The 24,421-nt window shown below is 47.6% G+C and overlaps 1 protein-coding gene across 2 annotated transcripts in view; it reads left to right on the plus strand.

The window, feature by feature from the left end:
* Positions 1–24,421, plus strand: part of AARSD1 (alanyl-tRNA synthetase domain containing 1) — a 312,550-nt gene that overhangs the window by 191,715 nt on the left and 96,414 nt on the right. The window contains exon 1 of one of the 2 annotated variants that reach the window (XM_078645328.1): positions 18,834–19,116. The exons of the other annotated variant lie outside the window; for it this stretch is intronic. Coding sequence (XP_078501454.1) covers positions 19,078–19,116 — 39 coding nt within the window. The 5' untranslated portion in view covers positions 18,834–19,077. Of the gene's footprint in view, positions 1–18,833; positions 19,117–24,421 lie in introns of those variants that run through there. 2 annotated transcript variants of the gene reach the window in all.

The raw sequence follows: 24,421 nt of genomic DNA on the forward strand, positions 1-24,421 counted from the left end.
GCAAGCATCCTGCGTTCGATGGCCAGCCCAGGATCCCAGACAAGTGCCCCCCTGCCAGCGCGTGTTGAGACGTTGCGCTGCTGCCTCAGTCTGCTGGACTGGGATCGCACATTGGCTGTGCGCCGTGTCTGCCTCCTGGGTGCTGGTGGTGTGGCCTGTACCACTGCCATGGATGTCACTTGGGCTGGTTGCTGGGCACCTGTGGCTGCAGGGGTGGCCCTATCCACATGTTGAAGTGGTGGTACTGCTGCTGCTGCTGCTGCTGGCTGCGATGGTCCAGGTCGTGGGGCAGGATGACCCTCACCCTCGGTGTCGTCAGGGTTCTCCTCTATGTGTAGGGCCTCACTGTCGGTGCTGGGTTGTTCAGACGCACCTGTGATGTAAATGGGTGCATGATTAATGATTTGTATCTTGCACATGGGATGTTGCTACATGCATGCAGGCTTGCATTCCCTGACTGGCTTTAGGAATAACTTTCACTTGACAGGTCTGGCTGTGTGGGGGTATACGGGAATAGTGGTCACACTACCAGTACCACAATGCAATAGGGCATTTCAGGTGTGCATGGCCTGCATTACTGGGGTTATCAAATAGCTAGCTCTGGAGTAATGGGCATTGGTAGGGGACAGGGTCGCCGTCGCATGGTACTTACCTTGGGATTGTTGGGTGAGTCGGGAGGAGTCCAGCCGGGTGACCCCCACGCAGGCTGCAGGATTTAGGGTGTCCTCCACAAGGTCTTTCAGTGGAGTGTTGGGTGCAACAGTGGGGTCTCCTCCTACGGTGGAAAGTCGCTCCCCCAGCCTCTCAGCGTGCGTTCTTTGGCACGCCCTCTGAGGTCGTACCACCTCTTTTTAAGTTCATCGATTGAGCGCTGGGTCACTCCCACTGAGTTAACTTTTGCGCGGGTGCGCAGCCAGATGTGCCTCTTGTCCGCCTCAGGCACCCTCTGTGAATCCTTTCCAAAAAGGCGATCATGGTCCTTAGTGACTCCCTCAATGAGGTACTCAAGTTCCTGCTCGGAAAATGTAATTTTCCTTTTCCTTCCTGGTGCACTGCTCACTGCTGCTTCCTGGGACATTTTGAGTAGGTCTTTGTGTCCTGGTGTGGTGCTGCAGGTGGTCTGTTGTGGAGCTCTGGCCAGTGGTGCTTCCACTTTCAGAAAAGGGGGTGGTGATGAACAGAGTGTCTGAATTAAGCAGACCACTCTTACCCAGTCCAAAGATCAGGGCTTGATCCATCACCGTTATTTAGCTCACTGCCCCATCCCAGCTCAGAACCTGGCTATATGCAAATTAGTCTGTCCCTGGCCCAGTGCATCATGGGAACAGGGCAGACCAAACTACCAAGCCAATTCTTCACCAGAAAGGAGACAAGCTTCCGGGGACCGGTTTCTGGCATTACAGCCGTCGTCGGCCCGGCTTGCTTGAATCCTGATGGAGCAGTGAGCAAGGGACTCATGTCTGAGTATACCCTGCCACACCTATAGTGGCCAAAAACGATTCAGAAAAGGGGGTGGTGATGAACAGAGTGTCTGAATTAAGCAGACCACTTTCAGGCTCAGTGATCTGAATGAGGGAGGGAACTGCCTACTTCCTGGTTGTGATGTCATCAATGTGCTCGAAATGCGACTTCCCGTTTTTGCGATCTCACAATTAGCGAGATCGCAATTTGCGATTTCGGTAATTGCGAGTTCGCAATTTATACATAGGAAACGTCCGATTTTGCGAAAATCGCAATCTGCAATTGCGGCCAATTGCGATTCGCTTTTTCTCATCGCTTTTTATGATGCATGCCATTCTGCGAATTCTAAATTACGATTCGGTATTTTTCGCAATTTAGAATTCGCAAAATGTATGCTTGATGCATCTGGGGGTAAGTCTCTTATTGGGGAAAGGTTAATATCTGGAAATAAATGCACAAAAAAAAATCAGCTCGACAACAATACAACGGATTGTGCTCATTGAGCACCAGCATTAGCCTGGCTGAAAGTGGTGAGTCTAACTTAACTCTTTCTATCCCCTGAAAATCTTTGCAGTAGGCAGAGTCGGTTTGGGATCAGAATGCCCCATGGCCGGAGAGCTTGCAGTAGCAGAGAGAGTGAGCACTTCATGGTCTCGAGCATATACAGAGAGTCCACCCATGTAGAGGCCTCCTCCAATCTCACCTGGGCTCCAGGGATGTCTCGCATGCCATCTCCCCCACCTCCGCGCTGCCCATCATAGGGTCAATGTCCCAGCTGGGCAGAGGCAAAGGAGGCCGGTGAAAGACACTGTCAGACCCCAGTGGCAGGGAAACTTAGGAGAGAAAATGATGGTCCATCTTACCCTGGTTCCTGACAGGCCACTCATGCTCAGGCCATCTCCGTTCCCAGTCATTCAGTCTGCACATATGAGTGTGCCTGCCTTATCAATCTGATCCAGGCAGCAGGCGCTGCATGGGGGTAAAGTCCAGCAGCTGCAGGAATCATATCCTGAGTCCTCAGTGACGCTGTATGGATGGAGGCCCAACTGCAGGAATCTGATCCTTGGTTCCTGGGTCGTGGATTGCTCTGAATGCAGGAATCTGATCCTGGGCCCCTGCCTCACACTGGAGGGAAGCCTGCTGCACAAGTGCGGCTCCTGGGGTACTCCTTGTCAATGATCCTCACTGCTGTATGGCATAGAAGGAATGGAAAGCCATTCCAAACTTAATTTTAAAAGAACTTCCATTCCTTTCCACCACATAGCGACAGGGTGATGACGCCACACATTTTGCTGATGGCAAGATTGGTGGCGGCTGGTAATTTTAGGAAGGAGGGGGCGGACAGGACTCAAACGTACATGCACACACACACACACTCACAGACATGCATTCACACACGCGTGCACACACACAAACACATCCATTCACAACACTCATTACAAACATTCATATAAACACGCACGCATGCACGTACCAAACATTATTTTTTTTTAAAACACACACTTACCTGCTACTCTGCATCGTCCCAGTAGGCTTGGAACTCCTGCCTTCTCTCATTGGCTGCCCTAAGGTCAGCCAACGTCATCACAGAGTTGGATGGGGTCAGTGAGACTGCTGACCCCACCCCACTCTGTGATGAAGTATCCATTCGACCCAAGGCGCTTCTGGGCTTAAAACTGAAGCATCCCGGTGCGAGGCAATTTGTGATGCTACCCCTTGTCACTGAGGGGAGGGCCTCAAGGACCTTCGCTGAGCTGAGGAGGTCACACCCACAGGAGATGTGACACCTCAGCCCAGCAAAGTTCAGCTCAGGCTGCTAGGAGCCCGTACATTTAGCACATGTCTGGCTCCTGGCTGCCTGACCTGAAAATGAACAGTGTCTCAGGCTGACCCTTGTTCGGCCTGACAGACACTGTTTGTGAGGGTCAAAAGGTGGGGGGGCCTCAGCCCCAAAGGACCTGCTGCGCAAGATGATAGTTGTGAGAAAGTGGCTCTATATGTACTGGACCAAAGTAAGGTACAGTGTGTATAGGGTCCACAATCCCCAGAGGTATAACAGAGGTTAAAGTCAGGTCTGACCTTACTCTCTAAAGTGGTAGCTTGGTCGAGCAGTAAGGCAGTACCAGAGGACAGTGTAAGGCATTTGTTGTACACACTCAGTCAGCAAAATGTTTCACACACTCAAGAACTGAACTCTAGGCCAATTGTTTTTATATCCAAAGATATAATTGTTTTATTTTTAGAACCAACGGGTATCAAAATATACTTTTCTCTATATGAGTACTCTCATGTAATTACTTTGCAAAGAGGCAATAAACTTTGTAAACACAATAGGTACAATGGTTGCAGTAGGCAACACAATTCTAAACACAATTTAACATTGAGCTTAATGGGTTTTTCTACATAAATGCAGCTGATTATTTTATCGTTTACTTTTGTAACTCCAGGACTGTATCCTAGATTCAGTGCTGGGGTCTAAGCTGAAAACAGTTTAGTAGAAACCGTTTTAATTATTGCAATGATTTTTAAAGAATAAAAAGGTATTTTAAAAGTTCACACACAAACTTTTCAGTGAAAATTTAGCAATGTTAACCAGTGGGAGAAAATTCAGGTTACAGATAAAGTACGTTCTCGTTACTTTTGTAATCCAGTACTGTGCTCCTAGGTCCAGCGCTGGGTCTCTACTTAAGACAGGTAAGTAATTACGTTTCAGTAGTAGGTACGATTTTTAAGGAATATTTCAAGTTTTCAGAAGTAGACACTTCATAGAAAAGCAGACAATGGATTCCTATGGAGAAAATTCAGGTTACTAGTAAACCCGGTTAGGATTACTTTTGCGGTTCGGTACTGGGCTACAAGGTACAGTACTGGCTTCTCTCCTGATCACAGGTGAGTACTTCGGAATTCGGTTGATTTTATAGGAATACTTTAGAGTTTCAACACTTCACACTTACAAGATTTTTCGAGTCAAACCAGTCAATGTTATCCTATGGCAGGAAAATGGGTTATCGGTTTCCAGGTGAATACTCGACTGGTGAAGTTAAGGTTCTGGGCATAGACTCAGGGGTCCCCCAAGGTCAGGTAGGTACAGTTGGTACACCCTCAGCGGCACAGGGGCAGCCGGGTGCAGAGGTAGTTAGGCCCAATGTTATCCAATGAGAGGCAGGGGGCCTTCAGTGGGTGGCTGCTGGCTAGCAGGCCATGCGGCTGTGGGAGCTGGGCTCCTGGTCACTTGCTCAGGGAAAATGGGGAAGTAGAATAGGACAAAGGTTGCACTGCCAGGGCCACTCGGGCGCCTTGGTGCAGGGTGCTTTTGAGCCGTCGGGCGCTCAATGTTATTTAATGGAGATCTTGAAAAGGGAACAAAGGCTGCAGGCTCGGGGACGGAGGATCCTCTGGTGTGACCAACCCTTTGAGGGGTAAGTTGGGATCTTGGAGGATAGGTAGGCACCCCGGAGTTGGGCACATGGGGCTGTGGGGCAGCAGGTGCAGGGGTGTCTTTTGAGGTCGGGAAATCTTCCTCCCTGCTGGTCGCGGTTGGAGGGGTCCCTTGTCTTGAAACTGCAGGCATCGTCGGGGTCGTCGAGGAGGGTCCTTGGGCACTGGTTGCCAGGTCAGAATCGCCGGGGGGACGTCCTCAGGGTCTTGATTCACTCCAGCACAGGCCAGGCTTAGCGGGTGCAGAGTGTGCAGTGTTCGCGGTTCCGGGCTGATGCCAGGGCTTGTTACTTGAGACGCCCGGATTTAACAGGAGCAGGTTCGAGGGTCGACAGGCCGGTAGGGCGAGGGCCAAATCAGTTGGTGTCTTCCTCTTTTTAGCAGCTGCTGTGGGGTTCGTAATGACAACCTCCCAGCACCATATACTCTTAATGGTATCACTGCACTTACAGTGTCCAGGAATGGCCCTGGGTACTGTAGGGGCACAGGGCTCATGCACCTGTGCCCACACCACTGGCATAGGCCACCCAGCTAGAGGGGTGGCTGATGTATGCCAGGGCAGTGGGTTTGTGAGCATGGCACACAGGGATGTGTGCCATGTCGACTCTATGTTTAGTTCTGCACCAGGACACTCAGCCTGCAACGGCAGTGTGTGTGTGTCAGGGTACAGGGCCCCTAAGAGTGGCACAATAAGTGCTGCAGCCCTTAGGGGTCTTCTCTGGTCACAATGCCCTCGGTACCTAGGGTAGCATTTACTAGGGGCTGACCTGTGGCTAGAGATGCCAATTGGGTTTAGGCTTTAGTACAGTTGTTAGGGGAGAACACAGGCCTTGGGTACCTGATTGGCAGGGACCCAGAGCACACCAAGGAAAAGTGCATCAGGTATCAGGCAAAAAGTGGGGGGGTACTGCAACAGAAACTCACTTTCTCACAATGGTGAAATGCTAATCATGTGAGCATGCACTACAGAGTAGAAATGTTGTGCATGTTCACGTGACCATTTAGTTGGGAAATCCCAACATGCTGCAGAGAGTACCAGCACTCTCCCTGGGCATGGAGAAGTTCCGGTACTTTCCCGTCATATTAAGGACAATAATCTTCTTGACAATTTTCAGTCTGGTTTAATTCAAAACTGCAGCACTGAAACAGCCCTGCTGCAAGTGATTGATGACACGCTGTGCATTCTCGATTCAGGGGAGTTTTGTCTCTTGATTCTTCTAGACCTTTCTGCAGCCTTTGACACTGTCAATCATAACACTCTTCTTAACACTCTTCAACAGAGAATGGGTTTGGAAGGCTCAGTTCTTAAGTGATTTGCCTCTTTTCTCCCTGACAGATCTCAAATGATCAAAATAGCGAACAGTCTCTCATCTCCATTGGTGGTAGGTCAAGGCGTTCCTCAAGGCTCTATCCTTGCACCCACTTTGTTCAATCTCTATCTGGAACCATTGGGAAATCTCCTTAATAAATCTGGGATCCTCAACCATCTCTATGCGGATGACACCCAAATCTACCTTAAGGTGTCCTCCACTCACGATATCTCGATCCTCAACTCTACTCTCCAGTCTATCCACAACTGGATGTTAACTCATCAACTCATTCTAAATCCCTCCAAAACCGAATTCCTCCTCCTATCTACCTCACTCTCTCCTCCTCTTGTTCAACCTTGGATGGATCAGCTGAATCTACTTAACAATAAACCTATTGTTGTCGACAGCGCAAAATCCCTTGGTGTCGTACTTGAGAAAAGGCTTAATCTTCTCTCCCACATCAATTCCATTGCAAAGAATGCTAGATACGAACTGCGCCTTCTTTGGGGGATTTGACGCTTCTTCCCGTAGCAAGACCTAAAAACCCTGGTCCAATCGCTGGTTCTCTCTAGATTGGACTATTGCAATTCTCTTCTTTCTGGCCTCCCCAAATCCCAACTCTCCCCTCTTAAAACCGTTCTCCATTCAGTGGCTCATTTTATTTTTGGGGCCAAAAGAAGTGACCAAATCACACCCTTGTTGTCTTCCCTCTGTTGTCTTCCCATCGAGGCATGATCAATCTACAAAACTGCCTGGATCACCCACAAAGCCTCGCACACTTGCTCCCCTTGCTACCTGGCGAATAAACTGAAAATCTCTGGAGGCTCTAGGCAGTCTCGTAATGCGGAAAAACTACTGCTTGAGCCCCCCACTTTTAAAAGGGAAAGATCAATGGCTCAATCCTTCTCAGGCAATGCGCCACAATTCCGTACCACCACCTCTACCCGGACCTTCAAAACTGACCTCAAATCTCTTCTCTTCCAGAGACACTTCCAGAACTAATACACGCCCTTTCAAGTCCCACAAGGAAGTTCTTTCGCTATTGTAAATTTGTATTCTATGCCTGTACAATTCTAAACCGGAGGCTCCGATTATGCTTCTCAATTTTCTTTACTGAAAATTCTCAGCAGCCAATCAGAAAGTGAAAAAACAAAATACATACTACAATACCCATACACCCTAGAGGGTATCACATGGTAACCATAGAGTAGACCCCTATATAATAAAATAGTACATCCTTTTTCTTTGCTGCTCCGCAGCCAGTTAAGTGCATTTACTCATCTTTACTTGTGCTTCATGTTATAGCTTAAATACTTTATTTGTGCGCTAATGTTTATGTATTCACAGGTACATGTGTATTGTTCTTTGCTCGCTGTTCGTGCTGCAATATTTGCTTGTGTTTGTGCGATCTATTTACTTGTGTTGCTCCTGTTGCGTGTTTTCAATCTCAGCCTCGGGTATTGGGTCCGGCTTTCGCTGCCTTTCCATCCCGTTTCGCACACGGCGGCCCTTGTCTGTGGGCGGGCGCCGCCGTCTGTGCCCTTTAATCTCCGATCCCGAGCGCTTTCCCTACACGCGATTTACCGCTGTATCGCGGTCTGTTTCTCCTTGATCTTCAGTGGTTGTGATCTGTCCGTGCCGTTGGGAGTGCGGTCAGCCTCCCGGTTCCCGGGCGCTTTGTGCCTGCGGGCTTACTGGTGGAGCGGGAGACGGGGAGCGAGGTCGTGCGCACTCTGCCAGTGCCAACCTCGATCTGGCATTGGTTTCGGCTGTCCGCGCATGCGCGGCGGCCATTTTTTCTGCATACCGGCAATTTTAACTACGTTTACCGGTATTTCTGGAGCGCAGGAGCAGCGCTTGTTTTTGCTCTATACTCACAACCTTGCCAGCCTCCCAGCAATGCCCAGGTCATGCTGTAGGACTTTGGGCTGGATAATTTGCATAGGCCTTGCCAGGAGTGGTATTGCTGGGCAAGCCCTCCCTCCACGCTATAATATCTTTGCGCATTTGGAATTCTATGTTCCTGTGTTGCTTGGCTTTCCTGGGGTTTTGCCACCCCCCCTTATTGTCACTGTCCTAACATTTACGTTATTCTGTGCCACTGACAGTGATTATTGTCTCCTTTTCCTCCTGTGGGTAGAATTTTGTCACTTACTGGTGAGTATCATGTCTGACTATTTTTATGGTGACGCAGACTATTTTGAGGAGGGACCCTCTGGGTCATTGGAGAATGAGCTTGTTGAAGCTCTGGATGTGGGAGTTCAGCACTCCATTAACAAGGCTATGGTCAGGGCTATTGAACACTTAAAACCTAATTTATGCAACTATGCTGTACACCAGGGCTGGGTTCCTGGCACTAAGTCCTGTGCTTCTTTTGGAGTTAAGACTTCTAAGAACCCCCACTCTGCGGATTTTGCTAAGCTCGCACAGACCTTGTCATCTGATCATTCTTATGTATCTACAAGCAGGGACAAATGTTCTGACTCGCCTCACAGGGATGATGGTGATACCTCCTCCTCTGCTTCGACGTCTGACTCTGACGTTTCTCCTCCCCTGGCCAAGAAGCAACGCAAAGAGCGGTTCGTTGATGCTCCCTCTCATCCAAATTTGCTGACATTTGATCCTCACTGCAATTATTCATCAAAATTCTTCCTCTTGGCTTCCCTCTACTGAGGTTGCTGATTACGTGCAGTCCCATCTTAGACAATCCTTTGACAAAGATGTCAGGGCGCGTTTGCGATCAGAATGTCCGCATCCAGATTTGGCGGACAAAGTTGCAGATACTCCAGAAGTGGATCCTTCTATGCTTACGTAATTTGAAGAAATATACTAAGGATCCTAAGAAAGATTTGGATCGTGCATGGAGGTCCTGCCAGGACAAATTACTCGATTTGACCACCCCCCTAACAAAACTTTTGGATTTAGGTTTCAAATGGAAGGCTTCACAGGGCAAATAATCAATCCTGATGACTTAATTGGCTGGGCTCAACGTGCTGTTTGTCTATTGGGTAATGCCAACTGTGCAATGTCTAGTGAGCGATGTCGCTCTATTCTACTGAAAGTTGACCCAAAATTAGCGGAATTATCTTCCTCTGAATCAGGTCCCTTAGCGCAAGGTCTTTAATTTGGCCAGCCATTTCTGAAAGAATTGACTAAATTTGTCGCCACTTTCAGTGGCCTTGACAAAGCGCAAGGTTCCTTAAAAGGGGCTTTTCGTCTGGTTTTTGGAAGGGCCGGACGACTTTGGGGGAGGTCGTTCGGCCGCGGTTACCAACAAGGCACCCAGCAAGGATATAAGGGACGCTATGGTGGTAACCAGGGAGGTCAACGCGATACCGCTGCCTCAGGTGAGCCTAATTCCTTTTTCAGAGCTTCAATTGGGAGGTCGACTCAAGTTTTTTCTCCGCAAATGGCAAGAAATCTCGCAAGATGCGTGGATCCTGGAATCGGTTCAGGGTTACAAAATTGAATTTCTTCATTCCCCATCTCAGACTCTTCCCCCGCATCCGATGGTCTTTTCCCATCAGGATCAGGTCTTCATTTCCAGTGAGATCGAGTCTCTGCTGCTGAAAGGGGCAATTGTGGGGACGGTTCTTCATCCCCAGGGCTTTGGCAGCAACGTCTTCCTGGTCCTGAAGAAGGGAGGTGAATCCAGGCTTGTTTTAAATCTCAGGGAGTTCAATGGATGGGTTGTATATCGTCACTTCAAGATGAGGGGATCCATCTTCTTCGCGATCTTCTTCAGGAAGGGGACTGGATGGTCCACCTGGATCTGGAAGATGCTTATCTGTCAGTGCCCATTCACAAACCTCATCGTCGTTTTCTTCAATTCCAATGGCAGGGGACGTGGTACGAGTACAAAGTCCTTCCTTTCAGCCTCTCGTCTGCACCTTGGTGCTTCATGAAACTTCGGAAGCCCGTAGTCGAGTTTCTTTGTACCAGAGGCATTCGCCTCATCATTTATCTAGACAACATTCTCATAATGGGTCAGTGTCCTCGTCTGGTATTACAACATCTTGCCTGGACCGTAGACCTATTGCAGAATTTGGGATTTCTGGTCAACCCTCAGAAATCTGTGTTGATTCCCTCTCAAACTGTGGAGTTTCTGGGCTTTCTGGTCGATTCCCTCTCTTGTCAACTCCTCTTGCATCCTCAGAAGATCAGAAAAATCAAGAGAGAGTTGAGGTTGATTTTGAACAAGCAGACTGTGTCCTTGAGGTCTGTAGCCCAGTTTGTCGGTTGTTGGCTTCTTCTATACAAGCGATCTTTCCGGGTCTCCTTCATTACCGGGCACTTCAGCAGCTCAAGATACGCCATCTCCAGAAAGGCCTCAGGTATTCCGCTCAGATTCCTCTCTCGGAGGAGGCGAGGTGGGAGATGTTATGGTGGCTCAAACATATGGAGTCGTGGAACGGTCGAGCCCTGTTCGGCAATACGCTGGAGGTAGTCATCGAATCTGATGCCAGTTGGTGGGGTTGCGGAGCCCGGTGCAGTCAGGTGTCCACAGGCGGTTGTTGGTCCCCGGAGGAATTGTCTCTCCACATCAATTGTCTGGAACTTCTAGCGGGTTCCTTTGTGATTTGGTGTCTCTCGCCCCGTCAGACGAATTGTTGCATCCTTCTCCGCATGGACTACGTGTCTGTGGTTCGTTATGTCAACAAGTTGGGCGAGACCCGATCCTGACTTCTAGCAAAGATTGCAAAGGATTTTTTGGCACTTTTGCCTCCAGAACAAATTTTTGTGGTGGCGGAATATCTTCCAGGGTGCAGCAACCAGGTTGCCGATTGGCATTCCAGACATCTCCGGGACTTCGGCAATTGGTAGCTTCACCCTCGAGTGTTCCGTTTGCTGTCCAGGTTGTGGGGTCTTTGCCAAATCGATCTGTTTGCTTCCAGGCTCAACAAAAAGATTCCAGTGTTCTTCAGCTGGCGTCCGGATACGGAGGCTCCAGCCACGGATGCTTTTCTGCAGGTGTGGCCTCCAGCTCTTTGTTATGCGTTCCCTCCATTTGTGATGATTCCGAGGGTCCTGGCCCGGACCAAGTGGTATCAGGCGGAACTGATTCTGATCACTCCTCTTTGGAGGGCTCAAGCATGGTTCTCAGTGCTTCTGGAGATGTTGTGTGCAGTTCCAGTCCTTCTTCCCCAACGGTGGAATCTGTTGTTAGACCCTCTTCAATCTCCCCATCCGTTGATAACGTCAGGTCAACTCAGGCTGGTTTCTTGGCGAATTTCGGGGATCGCTGGAACATCCCAAGCCTTTTGGGAGATGCAACCCGATTTATCAACGAAGCTTGGTCGCCCAACACCCACAAACATTATGCTACAGCATGGAAACATTGGTGTGATTGGTGCTCTCATCAGGAAGTGGATCCCTCTTCAGCAGATGTCTCCCTGGGAGTGAACTTCCTGCAGTCTTTGGCTGCCCCTGGTCTTGCTTACCACACTGTTACCAATTTCCGTTCAGCCATCTCTGAGGGTCAGGTGCCCATTGACGGCAAACATATTGGGGAACATCCGTTGTTATGTAAACTACTTAGAGGTATTCGTTTGGTTACGCCTCCCTGTTCTAAATATTCCGAGCTTTGGGATGCCTCCCTTGTCTTACGTCTTTTGGATTCCTGGCCGGTTAATCAGTCTTTGTCTTGTAAGCAACTTTCTGCCAAACTCGCTATGTTGCTTTGTCTAGTCTCCTGTAAATGCGTTTCTGATATTCGCGCTCTTGATCTGGTGGGTCGTCAGTTTTCTCCAAATGGTGTTACTTTTCAGATTACAAGACGCACTAAATGTAACACCTCTTCCGTCACTTATCCTGCATTTCCTGACAATCCAAAACTGTGTGTGGTACAATGTATCTGAGATTATGAAGTGAGTACTGCAGGTTTTCGTCAAGATATGACAGGTCAATTGCTGATTGCTTTGCAGATGCCTTTTCGCCCAGTGACCCCAGCTACTCTAGCAAGATGGGTACGTTGGCTCATGGGCGAGGCAGATATTGATGTTTCTAGATTTGGTGCTCATTCTGCTCGTGGTGCTATGGCATCCAAAGCCTTTTCTATGGGAGTCAGTTTATTGGACATTATGAAAACAGCTGATTGGTCATCTGACTCTACATTTAAAACGTTTTATTATAAACCTATTGTTAATGTTGCATCTGTTGTGGTGGCTCAGCTTTGAACAAGCATAATCGGAGCCTCCGGTCCTGACATAGAATTCAAAATTTGTGAACATTTGTGACAAGAATTTTCAATTCTATTAAGGACACGGAGGCGAGTATTATCTCACCCATAATTCAGTACTATAATGTCTGATTTGAAATGTTTATACTATATTGTATATGTTTATGCTCTTTTTACCCTTCCCTTATGATGTTATTTCTTTTAGGGAGCTGGTATTATGGCTTTGTTTTTCGGTTTCAGATTCTGACCTCAAGTAACGTTGGGTGTCGTTCACCTTTGCGGAGACTCTTCGTGACCTCACGTTGGATGCTGTTTCATTGAAGATACCTTCAAGTTTCATTGTTGCCTGTTGGCCGATGGATTTTCTTCTGACAGATGGATTCTTCTTTCCTGTGGTTACAGATATCGGACTATGTTTATTATTGTTTGGACTTGTGTTATTTTACGCAAACAAAGAGGATGTACTATTCTCTTGCACTCCTTATATAGGGGTCTACTCTATGGTTACCATGTGATACCCTCTAGGGTTTATGGGCCCGATGTAGGTAAATGTCATTTACCGATTTTAAAATACCGATTTTTACCGAATCGGTATTCTGAAATCGGAAAATGATATGTAGATAAAAATAATCGGTAAAATACCGAATCGGTAACATTCGGTATCGTGTTTCGACACTTACCGAATCGGTATTTACCGAATCGGGAAATACCGAATCGGGAAATACCGAATCGGTAGATACCGATTCGGTAATGGCAATACAACTGTATGGGCCAAAAGGCCCATAGGAATGCATTGGCAAAACCGAATCGGTATTTACCGAATCGGTATTTCCCGATTCAGTATTTCCCGATTCGGTAAATACAGATTCGGTAAATACCGATTCGGTAAACACGTGATCGGCAAACAAGGAAGTGAAACTAATGAAAGCAGCCAATGAGGTGGAAGCTCCCTCCCCCACCCTAGCAGGGAGTGGCAACCCAGGCAGGTGCAACTCATCAGAACTTTCTGGAGAGGCAGCCAGAGCTGAGCAGTGAGAGTGAGCAGCAGAGAGAGTTTTAGGAGATCTGTGAACACAGTGGAAATGGCAAGCAGCTCTGAGAGCCAGAAGGCTGACAGAAAGCGCAAGGTCAAGTTCAGCAGCATGGAGCTGCAAGTATTGGTGGAGGAGGTGGGGAGGGTCCACAGGCAGCTGTATGGGAGGCTGTCCCTCACAGTCCCTGAGTCAACAAAGAGGAAACTGTGGAGTGCCATCAGTGAGAGGGTCAATGCTGTTGGTGTGACCCCCAGGAGCATGGATGACCTCAAGAAGAGGTTCTATGATATCAGGAGCCTCACCAAGAGGAAATTGGCGGAGATCAACAAGCAGGCAGGACTGACCGGTGGCGGCAGGAACCCCGCGCCCCCCCTCACTGAACTGGAGGAACTGGTGTCCACGATTGAGAGGGAGAGTGTGGTTGGAGTTGGGGACATGGACAGCTCAGCCAGAGCCAAAGCTAAAGGTAAGAAGCATGCACAGCATGACACACCCTACCAGACACCTCCCCATTGGCCCCCATGTACAGCCAAACCCCAGTCCAGTACAGCTAGCAAAATAAATGAGCAATGCATGATGGGAAATGTAGACAGCTAATGTAGGAACATTTAACAGTGCACATAAAACTGCAATGCACCTTACGAAAAAATCAGAGTAATGAAAATGACATGTGCAATGCATTTATTGTAGTGACAGGAAGACATTTCCACTCAGTTGACAAATGCTACTTTATTCCTAGGGGCGCCATCAGGTAGTGGAGCAGCAGCTGCACAAGTGTCAGCTCCAGCAACAGCGGACAGTGCGGTGGCAGGGCCAAGCAGCATGGATGACTCGCAGGAGGTGGAGGACAGCAATGCCATGGCTAATGAGGATGACTCAGGACATGCCCGCTTATTTCCGCACTCCCCCCAATTGTCACAATCCCCACCATTGCAGTTCTCACCAGAGAACTCACCCACACGGTCCCAGCCAGCACCTGCCACAGCTCCAGCCAGGAGGAGTATTGTGGCCCCATTGTCCATCATGGAGGGAGCTGCGGATCAGGCACCAGCACTCGCACCAGCACCCACACCTGTGACACCTGTGGCACAGCAGGCCACCCAGCAGACCAGCACCGATCGGCCCCCTCCACGCACTTCCAGCAGTGCAATTCCATCACGGGAGGGCAGCGTCTTCCAAGGGCTTGAGGGGAGCATGGTCCGAATACAGCGGATGCAGGCCAAGTCCATCCTCGCTTGCCACCGCCAATTGCGTCAACATAACCTGCAGATGGGGGAGTTGACAAAGGGTATAGTTGATTTAGTGGCAAGTAACCGGGAAATTGCTACAGGAATGGGTCGAATGACAACTGCCATGACACAGCTGTGTGGCAAGATGGACCAGCATGAGCACATAAGGCGCAGGGATGCCCGAGTACAAAACCGGGCAATTAACCGGCTTGCCGCAGCAACAGCCCTGCTATGCCGCAGAGGTGCAAATATGGAAGAGTGCCTCACTCAAAACACTGCGGAGGTGACCAGGGGCATGGCCCGCATCACCAGTGCCATGGAGACACTCATAATTTCCAACGCAGTGGTGAATCCTGCCCTGGACGTGGCCGAGGCTGGGGACAGCAGCAGCCGCATCAGTCCGGCCAGCACAGTGTCCGAGCCGCGCCGGAGCTCCAGGCGCTCCGCAGAGGCAGCCGGACATGCAGAATGGGGGGAGCTGCATCCCAGTGGGTCTGCAAAGCGCAGCAGGAAATGACACTGCCAGTGTGGGTGAGGCAACCCGGCCCTTTTCCTGTCCCCACATTGTAGTTTATCTTTTCATTTGTTGCACATCAGTGCTGTAACGTTGTACCAAAAATTAAACATAGCTTTTCTTCACATACATAACGTGTCTGTGCATCTGTACTCACTCAGAAATAGTTGTCTGTTATCTCCTCACGTCTGAACCTGCCATCACTTGGTGTAGACACTCCAGCAGGTTGTGTTTGTGGCTCAGCAATGTCATCGTCAGGGTCCTCGTAGTCAGACAACTCTACCTCTGTGCCCTTCTTGACCGCAAGGTTGTGCAACATTGCACTGACAGCAATTATCTTGCAGCAGGTGATGGGAGTATATTGCCTTGCACCTCCGCTCTTGTGCAAGCATCTGAACCTGCTTTTCCAGATGCCGAAGGTCCGTTCGACTACATTCCTTGTGCTTTTGTGCGCACGGTTATACCTCCTTTGGCTGGGTGTTGAGGGGTTGAGGTAGGGGGTGAGAATGAATGAGCGGAGGGCATATGCACTGTCGCCTAGAAGGAAAAGGGGTAACATTACTCACATGCATACATGTACTTCACACTGCTATTGAGGTTTTGGGGGTCTGACACTGTGTCTTACCTAGGAGGTATCCTTCACCGAATTCCCCTGCTGTCAGCCGTGCATAAATTCCGCTATTTTGAAAGATGTAGGGGTCATGGGTACTCCCTGGAAATTTTGCTACCACGTCAGTGATGACACACTTCGCGTTACAAATCACCTGCACATTTATGGTGTGCCGTGACTTCCGATTGCGGTATACGTATTCCGTGTCAGCAGGGGGGAAAATCGGAATGTGTGTGCCATCTATGCAGCCAATGATGTGGGGAATCCTGCCATCTGGTAGAAGTCTGCTTTTGTCTGTACCAGTTCTGCATGGGTTGCAGGGAAGGAAATGTATTGGTCCATCCTTTGTATCATGGCGTCAAGGAACTTGTGGAAGAACCTTGACAGGCTGCTCTGGGTCACCCCTCCTGCCACAGCAACTACACTTTGATAGCTGCCAGACGCATGCAGGTGTAGGCTGCATAGCACCTGCACGTGCACTGGGATTGCGTGTGCCCTTGGGGTGGGGTGCTGCAACAGGGGTTGGAGGTCCCTAATGAGCTCTAAGCTGGTCTCTGAGTCCAGCCTGTACCTCTGTAGGATCTCTGCATCTGTCAGCATGACCAGGGTGATCCGCTGTCTATACACCTGCTCCTGTCTCAGCCATTCCCTCTCTCCTTCCTGCTGTAGCCGTAGCCGTCTTGCAATGACATAAAATGCCGCCATGGTGCAAGAAGAATTGCATTTTGGGTCCATTTTTATAGGTTGCACCTGGTTACCACCTGATTCCAATCTATGGTAACTACCGATTCTTAAATACCGAATTTGACGCTAATTCGGTATTTCAGAGCTTTCCTACATCTCAATCTTCAGTTTTTCACACAGAATCGGATTTATACCGATTCGGTAATTTTACCGATTCGATGACTTTACCGAATCGGTGTTTTTTTCCGATTCGGTATTCTACCGATTCGGTGATTTTTCCGATTCCCTATTTTTACCGATTCGGTTTGTTACCGATTTGGTATATTTACCGAATCTGTGTAATGTCCGAATCGGTATTCTAACGAATCGGTAACTTTTCCGATTCGGTATTTTCCCCGATTTGGGCGGTTTTCAGACTGCTACATCCCGATTGCTCGATACCGATCGGTAACGGCCGAAAATACAGATTTTCGGCCGTTACCAACCGACCTACATCGGGCCCTATGTGTATTGTAGTATGTATTTTGTTTTTTCACGTTCTGATTGGCTACTGAGAATTTTCAGTAAAGAACATTGAGAAGCATAATCCTCGCCTCCGTGTCCTTAATAGAATTGAAAATTCTTGTCACGAATGTTCACAAATTTTGAAGTGTTATCCTGGTTTGTTTGTGAGTGACTGCCATGATCTATTGCTGTATTATACCTCTTCTTGCATCTCGTTTGCTTCTGTAACATATACTTTTGTAACATTCTCCTCATGTAACGAAACTGGTCCTCTTGTGAAGCGCTCTGACACCTTTGGGTAAAGTCCACACTATATAAAAATGCATAAATAAATAAATACTCAGAAGGAAAAAAAAGGAAGTGTAGCCCCATTTAAAACACTGACGTTAATACAAGATGAAGGACATTGTAAACACACCTTTAGTTAGTGTCAGTCTCAATGCAATACGTTTTAGGTGAAAGGAAATCGGCTATCACAACAGTATGTCATTTGTCTGATGTTTGGTTGTAAACTTCTTGTGAGGGGTGACATTCACCTTGGTGGAAGTGAGGACTCAAACTGGAGAAGATATGGCATAATGCCCAGAGCTTCTGACTGGGGCACTGCGTAACCATGTTTGAGTCGGTGTTAGATCAACCCCCCTGTGAGTCTGAGCATATCACATAATCTCCTCGTCCCCCAGGGCTTTAAGTGGGCCGGGTATCAAGGGGTCTGAGCACCAGCAGTTTTTTTAAGCGGGGCTCAAAACGGGTCTCTATCGGGCTCTGTTTTGAGCCCTGTCACAGGCGGTCTGTTTTTTTCAGGACTGCAGTGACAGCAGTTTGCTGTCACTGCAGTCAGGAAAAAAGTGCCAGGGCGCAAAAAAGCCCGATATAGACCCGTTTTGAGACAGCAAGCAAGCACATCGATGTGCGCTGCTCACACTGCTCACTAGTGGAGAAGTTACGGCATGACGTAATGTCAGGTAGGCATTATGGAATAAGGGAAATCCTTAAAGAGAGTCATTTTCTTTCTGGATTTCCCTCCTCTTTCTAAAACGCAAGAGCAGGAACATTGTGGTACGGTAACCAGGGCTTTAATTGGAAGCTTTTTCAATATTATATGTAACAAGCATTAGATGCAGCTTATTTATCTTATGGCACTAATAACCATTGACAAAGCCAATAGTCTTTACTTGTTGTAGGTATGATGTTGGTTACTTGTTGTATCACATATCTGGATACAATGACAGAAACAGCAAAATACAAGTCGGGCGGCACACTATGCTAAACAGATTTTTAGTTTAGGTGTTTTTAAGCCACGCCCTGAATTACACTGACCACACCCCTTTGGGAGACCCTCCAGTTTTTTCATCCCACTTAAAGCCCTGCCGTCCCCACAACAAAAATCTAAATGTATGTGTCCATGTGTAATGTGGCTGCACACATGCCAACGTTTCAGCATAAGGAAAGGAGGAGATTTAAAAAAAAAAATCGGGAGAATGTATTTCCCCCCATTGTCTTCTATTGAAGGAGGGGCAATGTCGGGCTAGAAGCTGCCAAACTTTAGCCGTGTTACAAAATCGGGAGTCTCCCGCCTTCAGGTCGAGTTTGCGCAGTATATAAAACCGCAAAAATAAATATGGGAATTATCATGCTCGCAATAAGAGAGACCCGAAAGTTCTGTATATTTCTGGCCTTAAATACATTCAGTGATTCTGAAAGAAATTAAATCTCCAATCTGTAATTGCTTGTGTAACCCAACGTCATCATTCTACCCTGGATCTTGTTTTGCAAGGAATGTGCGCGTACTTGCTTATGCAGGCACCAATGAAGTAAGAAACCGGTGGTCTAAACGGTAACTTGCCCTCATGCGTTTCAAGCCTCGTTTTAGTTTGCAGCCGACTTTTTACCACAAGAAACAATATGTGTAAATTGGCGAATTTAACCTCGATATGTTAGGTGGACTGACAACTAATTTGGTATTTGCAGCCCCCAAATTAATCTGTGAAGAGCCCTATGCCTGAACTGTATTGCAATCAATAACGAGGCTTGGAACGCAAACCGAAGCCGGCAGAATAGTAATCGAAATTTACTGCAGACGAAGCCTGTAACAGGAGGTGAAGGGGAGGCAGCATGGCTTACGAATGCCAGAGAGACAGCTATGCGAAGGAGGTAATTAGGTTTAAAAGAGCTGAGTAGGATGAGTGATTGAGTTTGAGCAGGATATGGGTAAAGGGGAAGGAGAGAGGCTATCAGTGAAGACATTCATTCTCCATTATAGAGAATCCTTTACTCCATGACCATGACTATGGAAGTGCCTTCCCAGTGTGTTCTGCCTGGTATTGCAGTATTATCCTTCTACCTGTGTTTGGTACTCGTTTGTAACATGCACACGTCACTTTTCTCTTGTAACACACTGTTTGCTACCTCTTACATTTTGTTTGCTTTAGATACTTGCACAAGTGCCACCATTGCCTACGTAACGATTGTTCTTGAGCTTCAGTGTCTGCCATTTATTGCAGTATTATACCTCTACTTGTACTTTGTACGCTTGTGTACCCTGCACGCATGTCACTTTTTCCTCCAGTAATGCACCGTTTGCTACCTCTTGTATTAAACTCTGCCGCTCCCTTGAAAAAGCCTGGAAAAAAGACCCATCCACCAGCACCAAGGACGCCTTCAAAAGCGCCACCCGCACTCACCACCAACTGATCCGAAAAGCCAAGAAAACAGCATTCAAGGATCGACTTGACAACAACGCCCACAACAGCAAGGAACTTTTCAACATCGTCAAGGAATTTTCCAACCCATCGGCCAACTCCAACGACATCACCCCCTCTCAAACCCTCTGCGACTCCCTAGCCTCCTTCTTCCACAACAAGATCGCAGACATCCACAACAGCTTTGACAACCAACCCGGAAACCAACCCACCCCACCATCTGTTGACCATCTTCCCCCCGTAAACACCCTTAACGCCTGGAACCCAATCTCCACCGAGGAAACCATCCGCCTGATGAATTCCATTCACTCTGGATCCCCCACAGACCCATGCCCTCACCACATCTTCAACAAAGCAGACTCCATCATAGCACCGCACCTCCGAGACGTCATCAACTGCTCCTTGATATCCGCGACCTTCCCAGAAGACTGGAAACACGCTGAACTCACCGCCCTTCTGAAAAAACCCACAGCGGACCCCACCGAACTCAAAAATTACCGCCCCATCTCGCTTCTCCCATTCCCGGCCAAAGTCATCGAGAAAGCCGTCAACAACCAGCTCGCCGCCTTCCTCGAAGCCAACAAATCACTCGACCCCTCACAATCTGGCTTCCGAGCTAAACACAGCACTGAAACCGCCCTCATCGCAGCAACAGACGACATTCGAACTCTACTGGACAATGGAGACACAGTCGCCCTCATCCTCCTCGACCTCTCTGCAGCATTCGACACAGTCTGCCACAGCACCCTTCTACAACGCCTCAATAACATCGGAATCCAAGGAAAAGCACTTGAATGGATCACCTCATTCCTCACCGGAAGAACCCAGAGAGTCCGCCTTCCTCCATTCAAGTCCGAGGCCTCTGAAGTCATCTGCGGCGTGCCCCAAGGATCATCACTCAGCCCCACCCTCTTCAACGTATACATGAGCCCCCTCGCGGCCATCGCCCGCCAACACAACCTCAACATCATCTCTTACGCGGACGACACTCAACTGATCCTTTCTCTCACCAAGGACCCTAGCACCGCCAAAACTAACCTACACGAAGGAATGAAAGAAGTCGCCGAATGGATGAAACAAAGCCGTCTGAAACTGAACTCAGATAAAACAGAAGTCCTCATCTTAGGCACATCCCCCTCTACTTGGGACGACTCCTGGTGGCCGGAAGCCCTCGGAAAAGCACCCATTCCGACAGACCACGCACGGAACCTTGGCGTCATCCTGGACTCTTCACTCTCAATGAACAGACAAGTCAACGCCGTATCCTCTTCCTGCTTCAACATTCTTCGCATGCTCAGAAAAACATTTCGCTGGATCCCCTCCGAAACAAGGAAAACAGTCACCCACGCTCTGGTCACGAGCCGATTGGACTACGGAAACACCCTCTACGCAGGTACCACCGCTAAACTCCAGAAGAAACTCCAACGAATCCAAAACGCCTCAGCCAGGCTCATATTAGACATCCCACGCAACAAACACATCTCCGGTCACCTTAAAGACCTCCACTGGCTACCCGTCAATAAGAGGATCACTTTCCGACTGCTTACCCACGCACACAAATCACTCTACGACATCGGACCAGATTGCCTCAACTCTCGACTGTCCTTCTACACCCCCTCCCGACAACTACGCTCTTCCAGCCAAGCCTTCGCCACTGTACCTCGCATCAACAAGACCACCATGGGAGGCAGATCCTTTTCATACCTGGCTGCTAAAACATGGAACTCACTCCCCGCTTACCTTCGCCTCACCCAGAACCACCTAGCGTTCAGAAAGCAGCTTAAAACGTGGATATTTGACAAATAATCCTCCTCCCCTTCCTAAGCGCCTTGAAACCCTCTGGGTATGTAGTGCGCTATACAAATTTTTTGACTTGACTTGACTTGACTCACAATGATCATGTTTGCCTCATGTAAATTAAAGTTTGCTTTTGTAATGTTTCTCCTTATGTATCAATTCTGTTCCTGCTGTGAAGCGCTCTGACACCTTCGATAAAGTCCGCGCTAAATCAAAACGCATAAAATAAACAACAAAATAAAATTCATGGTGGAGGGACGTTGGAGACAGAGGGAGAGGATGACACATTGGGGTGGAGGATTTACAGGAAAGGACCAGGAAAAGAGGAACCAGGTTTCTGCAGGGCGTGGCATGGAGTGGTTGGCTCACTATGTAGAAAATGAATGACGGGTTAAGGGGGTGGAGGAATAATACCAAAAGTAACCTCTCCAGACATGTTTGTTTCATTGAATTCCGGTACTCCTCTTTTGGGTTGTATAATAATTGTTGGGTTACAAAAACCAGAATCCAATGAAGTTAAATCTGCACTAAACTAACCACTTAGACCAGACATGGGTCAACTTGGATTTATTCCAACTCTGTTTAATGCTGGCTATTTTATAGAAATGTTTAATAGTGCTGCGGAAACCCGATTGGAATCAAAGGCGTGCTGCACATTGCAAAACAATGTGGCAAAATCAAAGCCTTTGAAGTATGCAGCTTTGTGGGGTTTTGGCAATGATTTATTTTTGTACATAATAAGCACTGATACTGAAGTGTGTTATGGAGATGTCTCCAGCCAGTCTATCACGAGCTACCAGTATCTCAAGAAACATTCAGAGTAGCACACAGCCTTGAGTTCATTTTTCAATCTGAACAGGGTCACATTTTCCTTTTAAAGATAAGGGAAGTCTGTGTTTATTTTACACTATAATCCTCAGGCTGCAGATAGCATGGCCTGATAATGAGCAGTGCTAGAGTAGGAATTACAGGACACAGAGGTGGAGAAAATTACAATGAAGAGTTTAGTTAATGATTAAGTTAACTCTGACTTTGAAGCATGTTTATTCACTTTAAATTCTTCCTTTTTTAACAAATGCTTCTGTTATAAATATAGCACCATGTCTCCAGGGGGCATTTACACACAGCAGGCAACAATCTACCAGTGGCTGGTAGACACAGTGTCATATTTATACAGGGCACAAGCCCTATAAAAAGAAGAGGGATGGATCACCAAGTAAGACAAAAGGCAAATGACTTCATGACGTCACGACGTAGCGCTATAAAAGAAATAAAATAGTGCTATTTAAATTATTTGTGTAAATATTGGGACAGACTAACCCATCTGACAGTCTTCCAGTGTCTGCATTTATATACAGGGACAGAACAAAGGCAAAAGCATGCCTCTCTTAAGTACCTGTGAAGACAAGGCAAGCTGTGTGCCTTTATTTCCCTCTGTGGCATTTACATTTAAATGTAAGGTTCCAGATGGCCCCCTGTCAGCATATACAAACAAAAGGAGGCCGAATGGTCTTTTAACTTCGGCCCAGCTGGAGGTGAAAAAAGGCTCCCTCGCTGCCTGCACGTGGCTGCTGGGAATGCAAAGCAGGCAACTTGCATGTGCTGCTGAACGTGTCCTGGTGTCTGAAAATTACATCGGGACAAGTTCAGCATATTTCTGTGGGGCCCAACTTCTTGGCAGGGGGCACCGCGTCCACCCTGTGAAAAGAGTGGTGGGACGCCGTGTACCTGTGTATACCCCCGACTCGAGCTCTGTATTTTTAACTGAAAAATACAGAAATTTTTTGAAGTGGGAGAAATTTAAAGTGCAGAAAAATGTTCCATATTATGAAAAAATTCACAACATTTTTCTGCACTTTAAATTTCTCCCATTAAAAAATGGCTGTATACTTGTTATATGTGTAACAATGCCACATATGACGAAAAGGTATATCCTGTGCCACAAGTGCATATGACCTACTCATTCACCCATACACATATATCCCATTCATACTCACACATGTTCTTAAATCCTGAAAGACCATGCTCTCACTAACACACATGGCAGTGCTAGCAGAGTGCCCTTCGTCAAACTATTTTGTTCAAACCATAGTCTTTGGCTCTGTGGACATTAGGCTTAATCAATGAAACTGAGCGTGGGGGTGTCTGATAACATTGCATGTGTGGCGTGGCTTTCAGTAGCTCACATAAATGTTCATTGATCAGAAGTAGCTCTCACTACAGAAAAGGTTGGAGACTTCTGGTGTTATGTCTATCTAGAACATTATTAAAGTTAATGACCGTGGATAAAGTGGCTTAGCTAGACTGGGACGAGTCAATGTGCTTATGACAAGACACCAACTTAATTTAACAAGCTTGTTCCCATTCGAGTTATAAGAATCTACTCCTTTTGATTTTACCCAGTACTAAAATGTCACACAATATTTTTAATTTTAGGTCCCTATATTTATTTTCTTATGCTACAAAATATGCCTTATTTAACTGTCTGTTTTTCATGCTCCGTGGTTTCTTACGGACTTTCCCTTATGTCTTTGTCAGCGATGCGGCTGCAGGGGCCCGACTGTTTTTGGTTATTTTTCCCTGCATTGTTGACTTGGGAGGCCTGTATACTTTTCTATACAGATTCAGATCTGTGGACCCTGCAGAATGTCCAGCAAGGGTCCAGGAGCTCCTGTCAAGTGCTTCTGGACCCTAGACCCTGGGTTTGTGGACCCCAGACACTATTAACCCAGCCCAGCGGTCAACACACCCCACAGCAAAATATATTTTAGTATTTTAATCATGGTTCAGTAGCACAGGTTAATCTGATCAAAAAAGTGCCACAATCATTAGCCCATTAAATCATTTTTGCCTCCCTCCTTTTAACTTTGCCCCCTCCTTGATGGATCTGCACTGAACTTGCTATATCCACAGAAGAGTAAACCTGTTAAATGTTAGGCAAATTTCATGTGGATTTGTCA

This window comes from Lissotriton helveticus, chromosome 5_1, assembly GCF_964261635.1.
Source record: "Lissotriton helveticus chromosome 5_1, aLisHel1.1, whole genome shotgun sequence".
In the NCBI taxonomy this organism is placed as follows: Eukaryota; Metazoa; Chordata; class Amphibia; order Caudata; family Salamandridae; genus Lissotriton; species Lissotriton helveticus.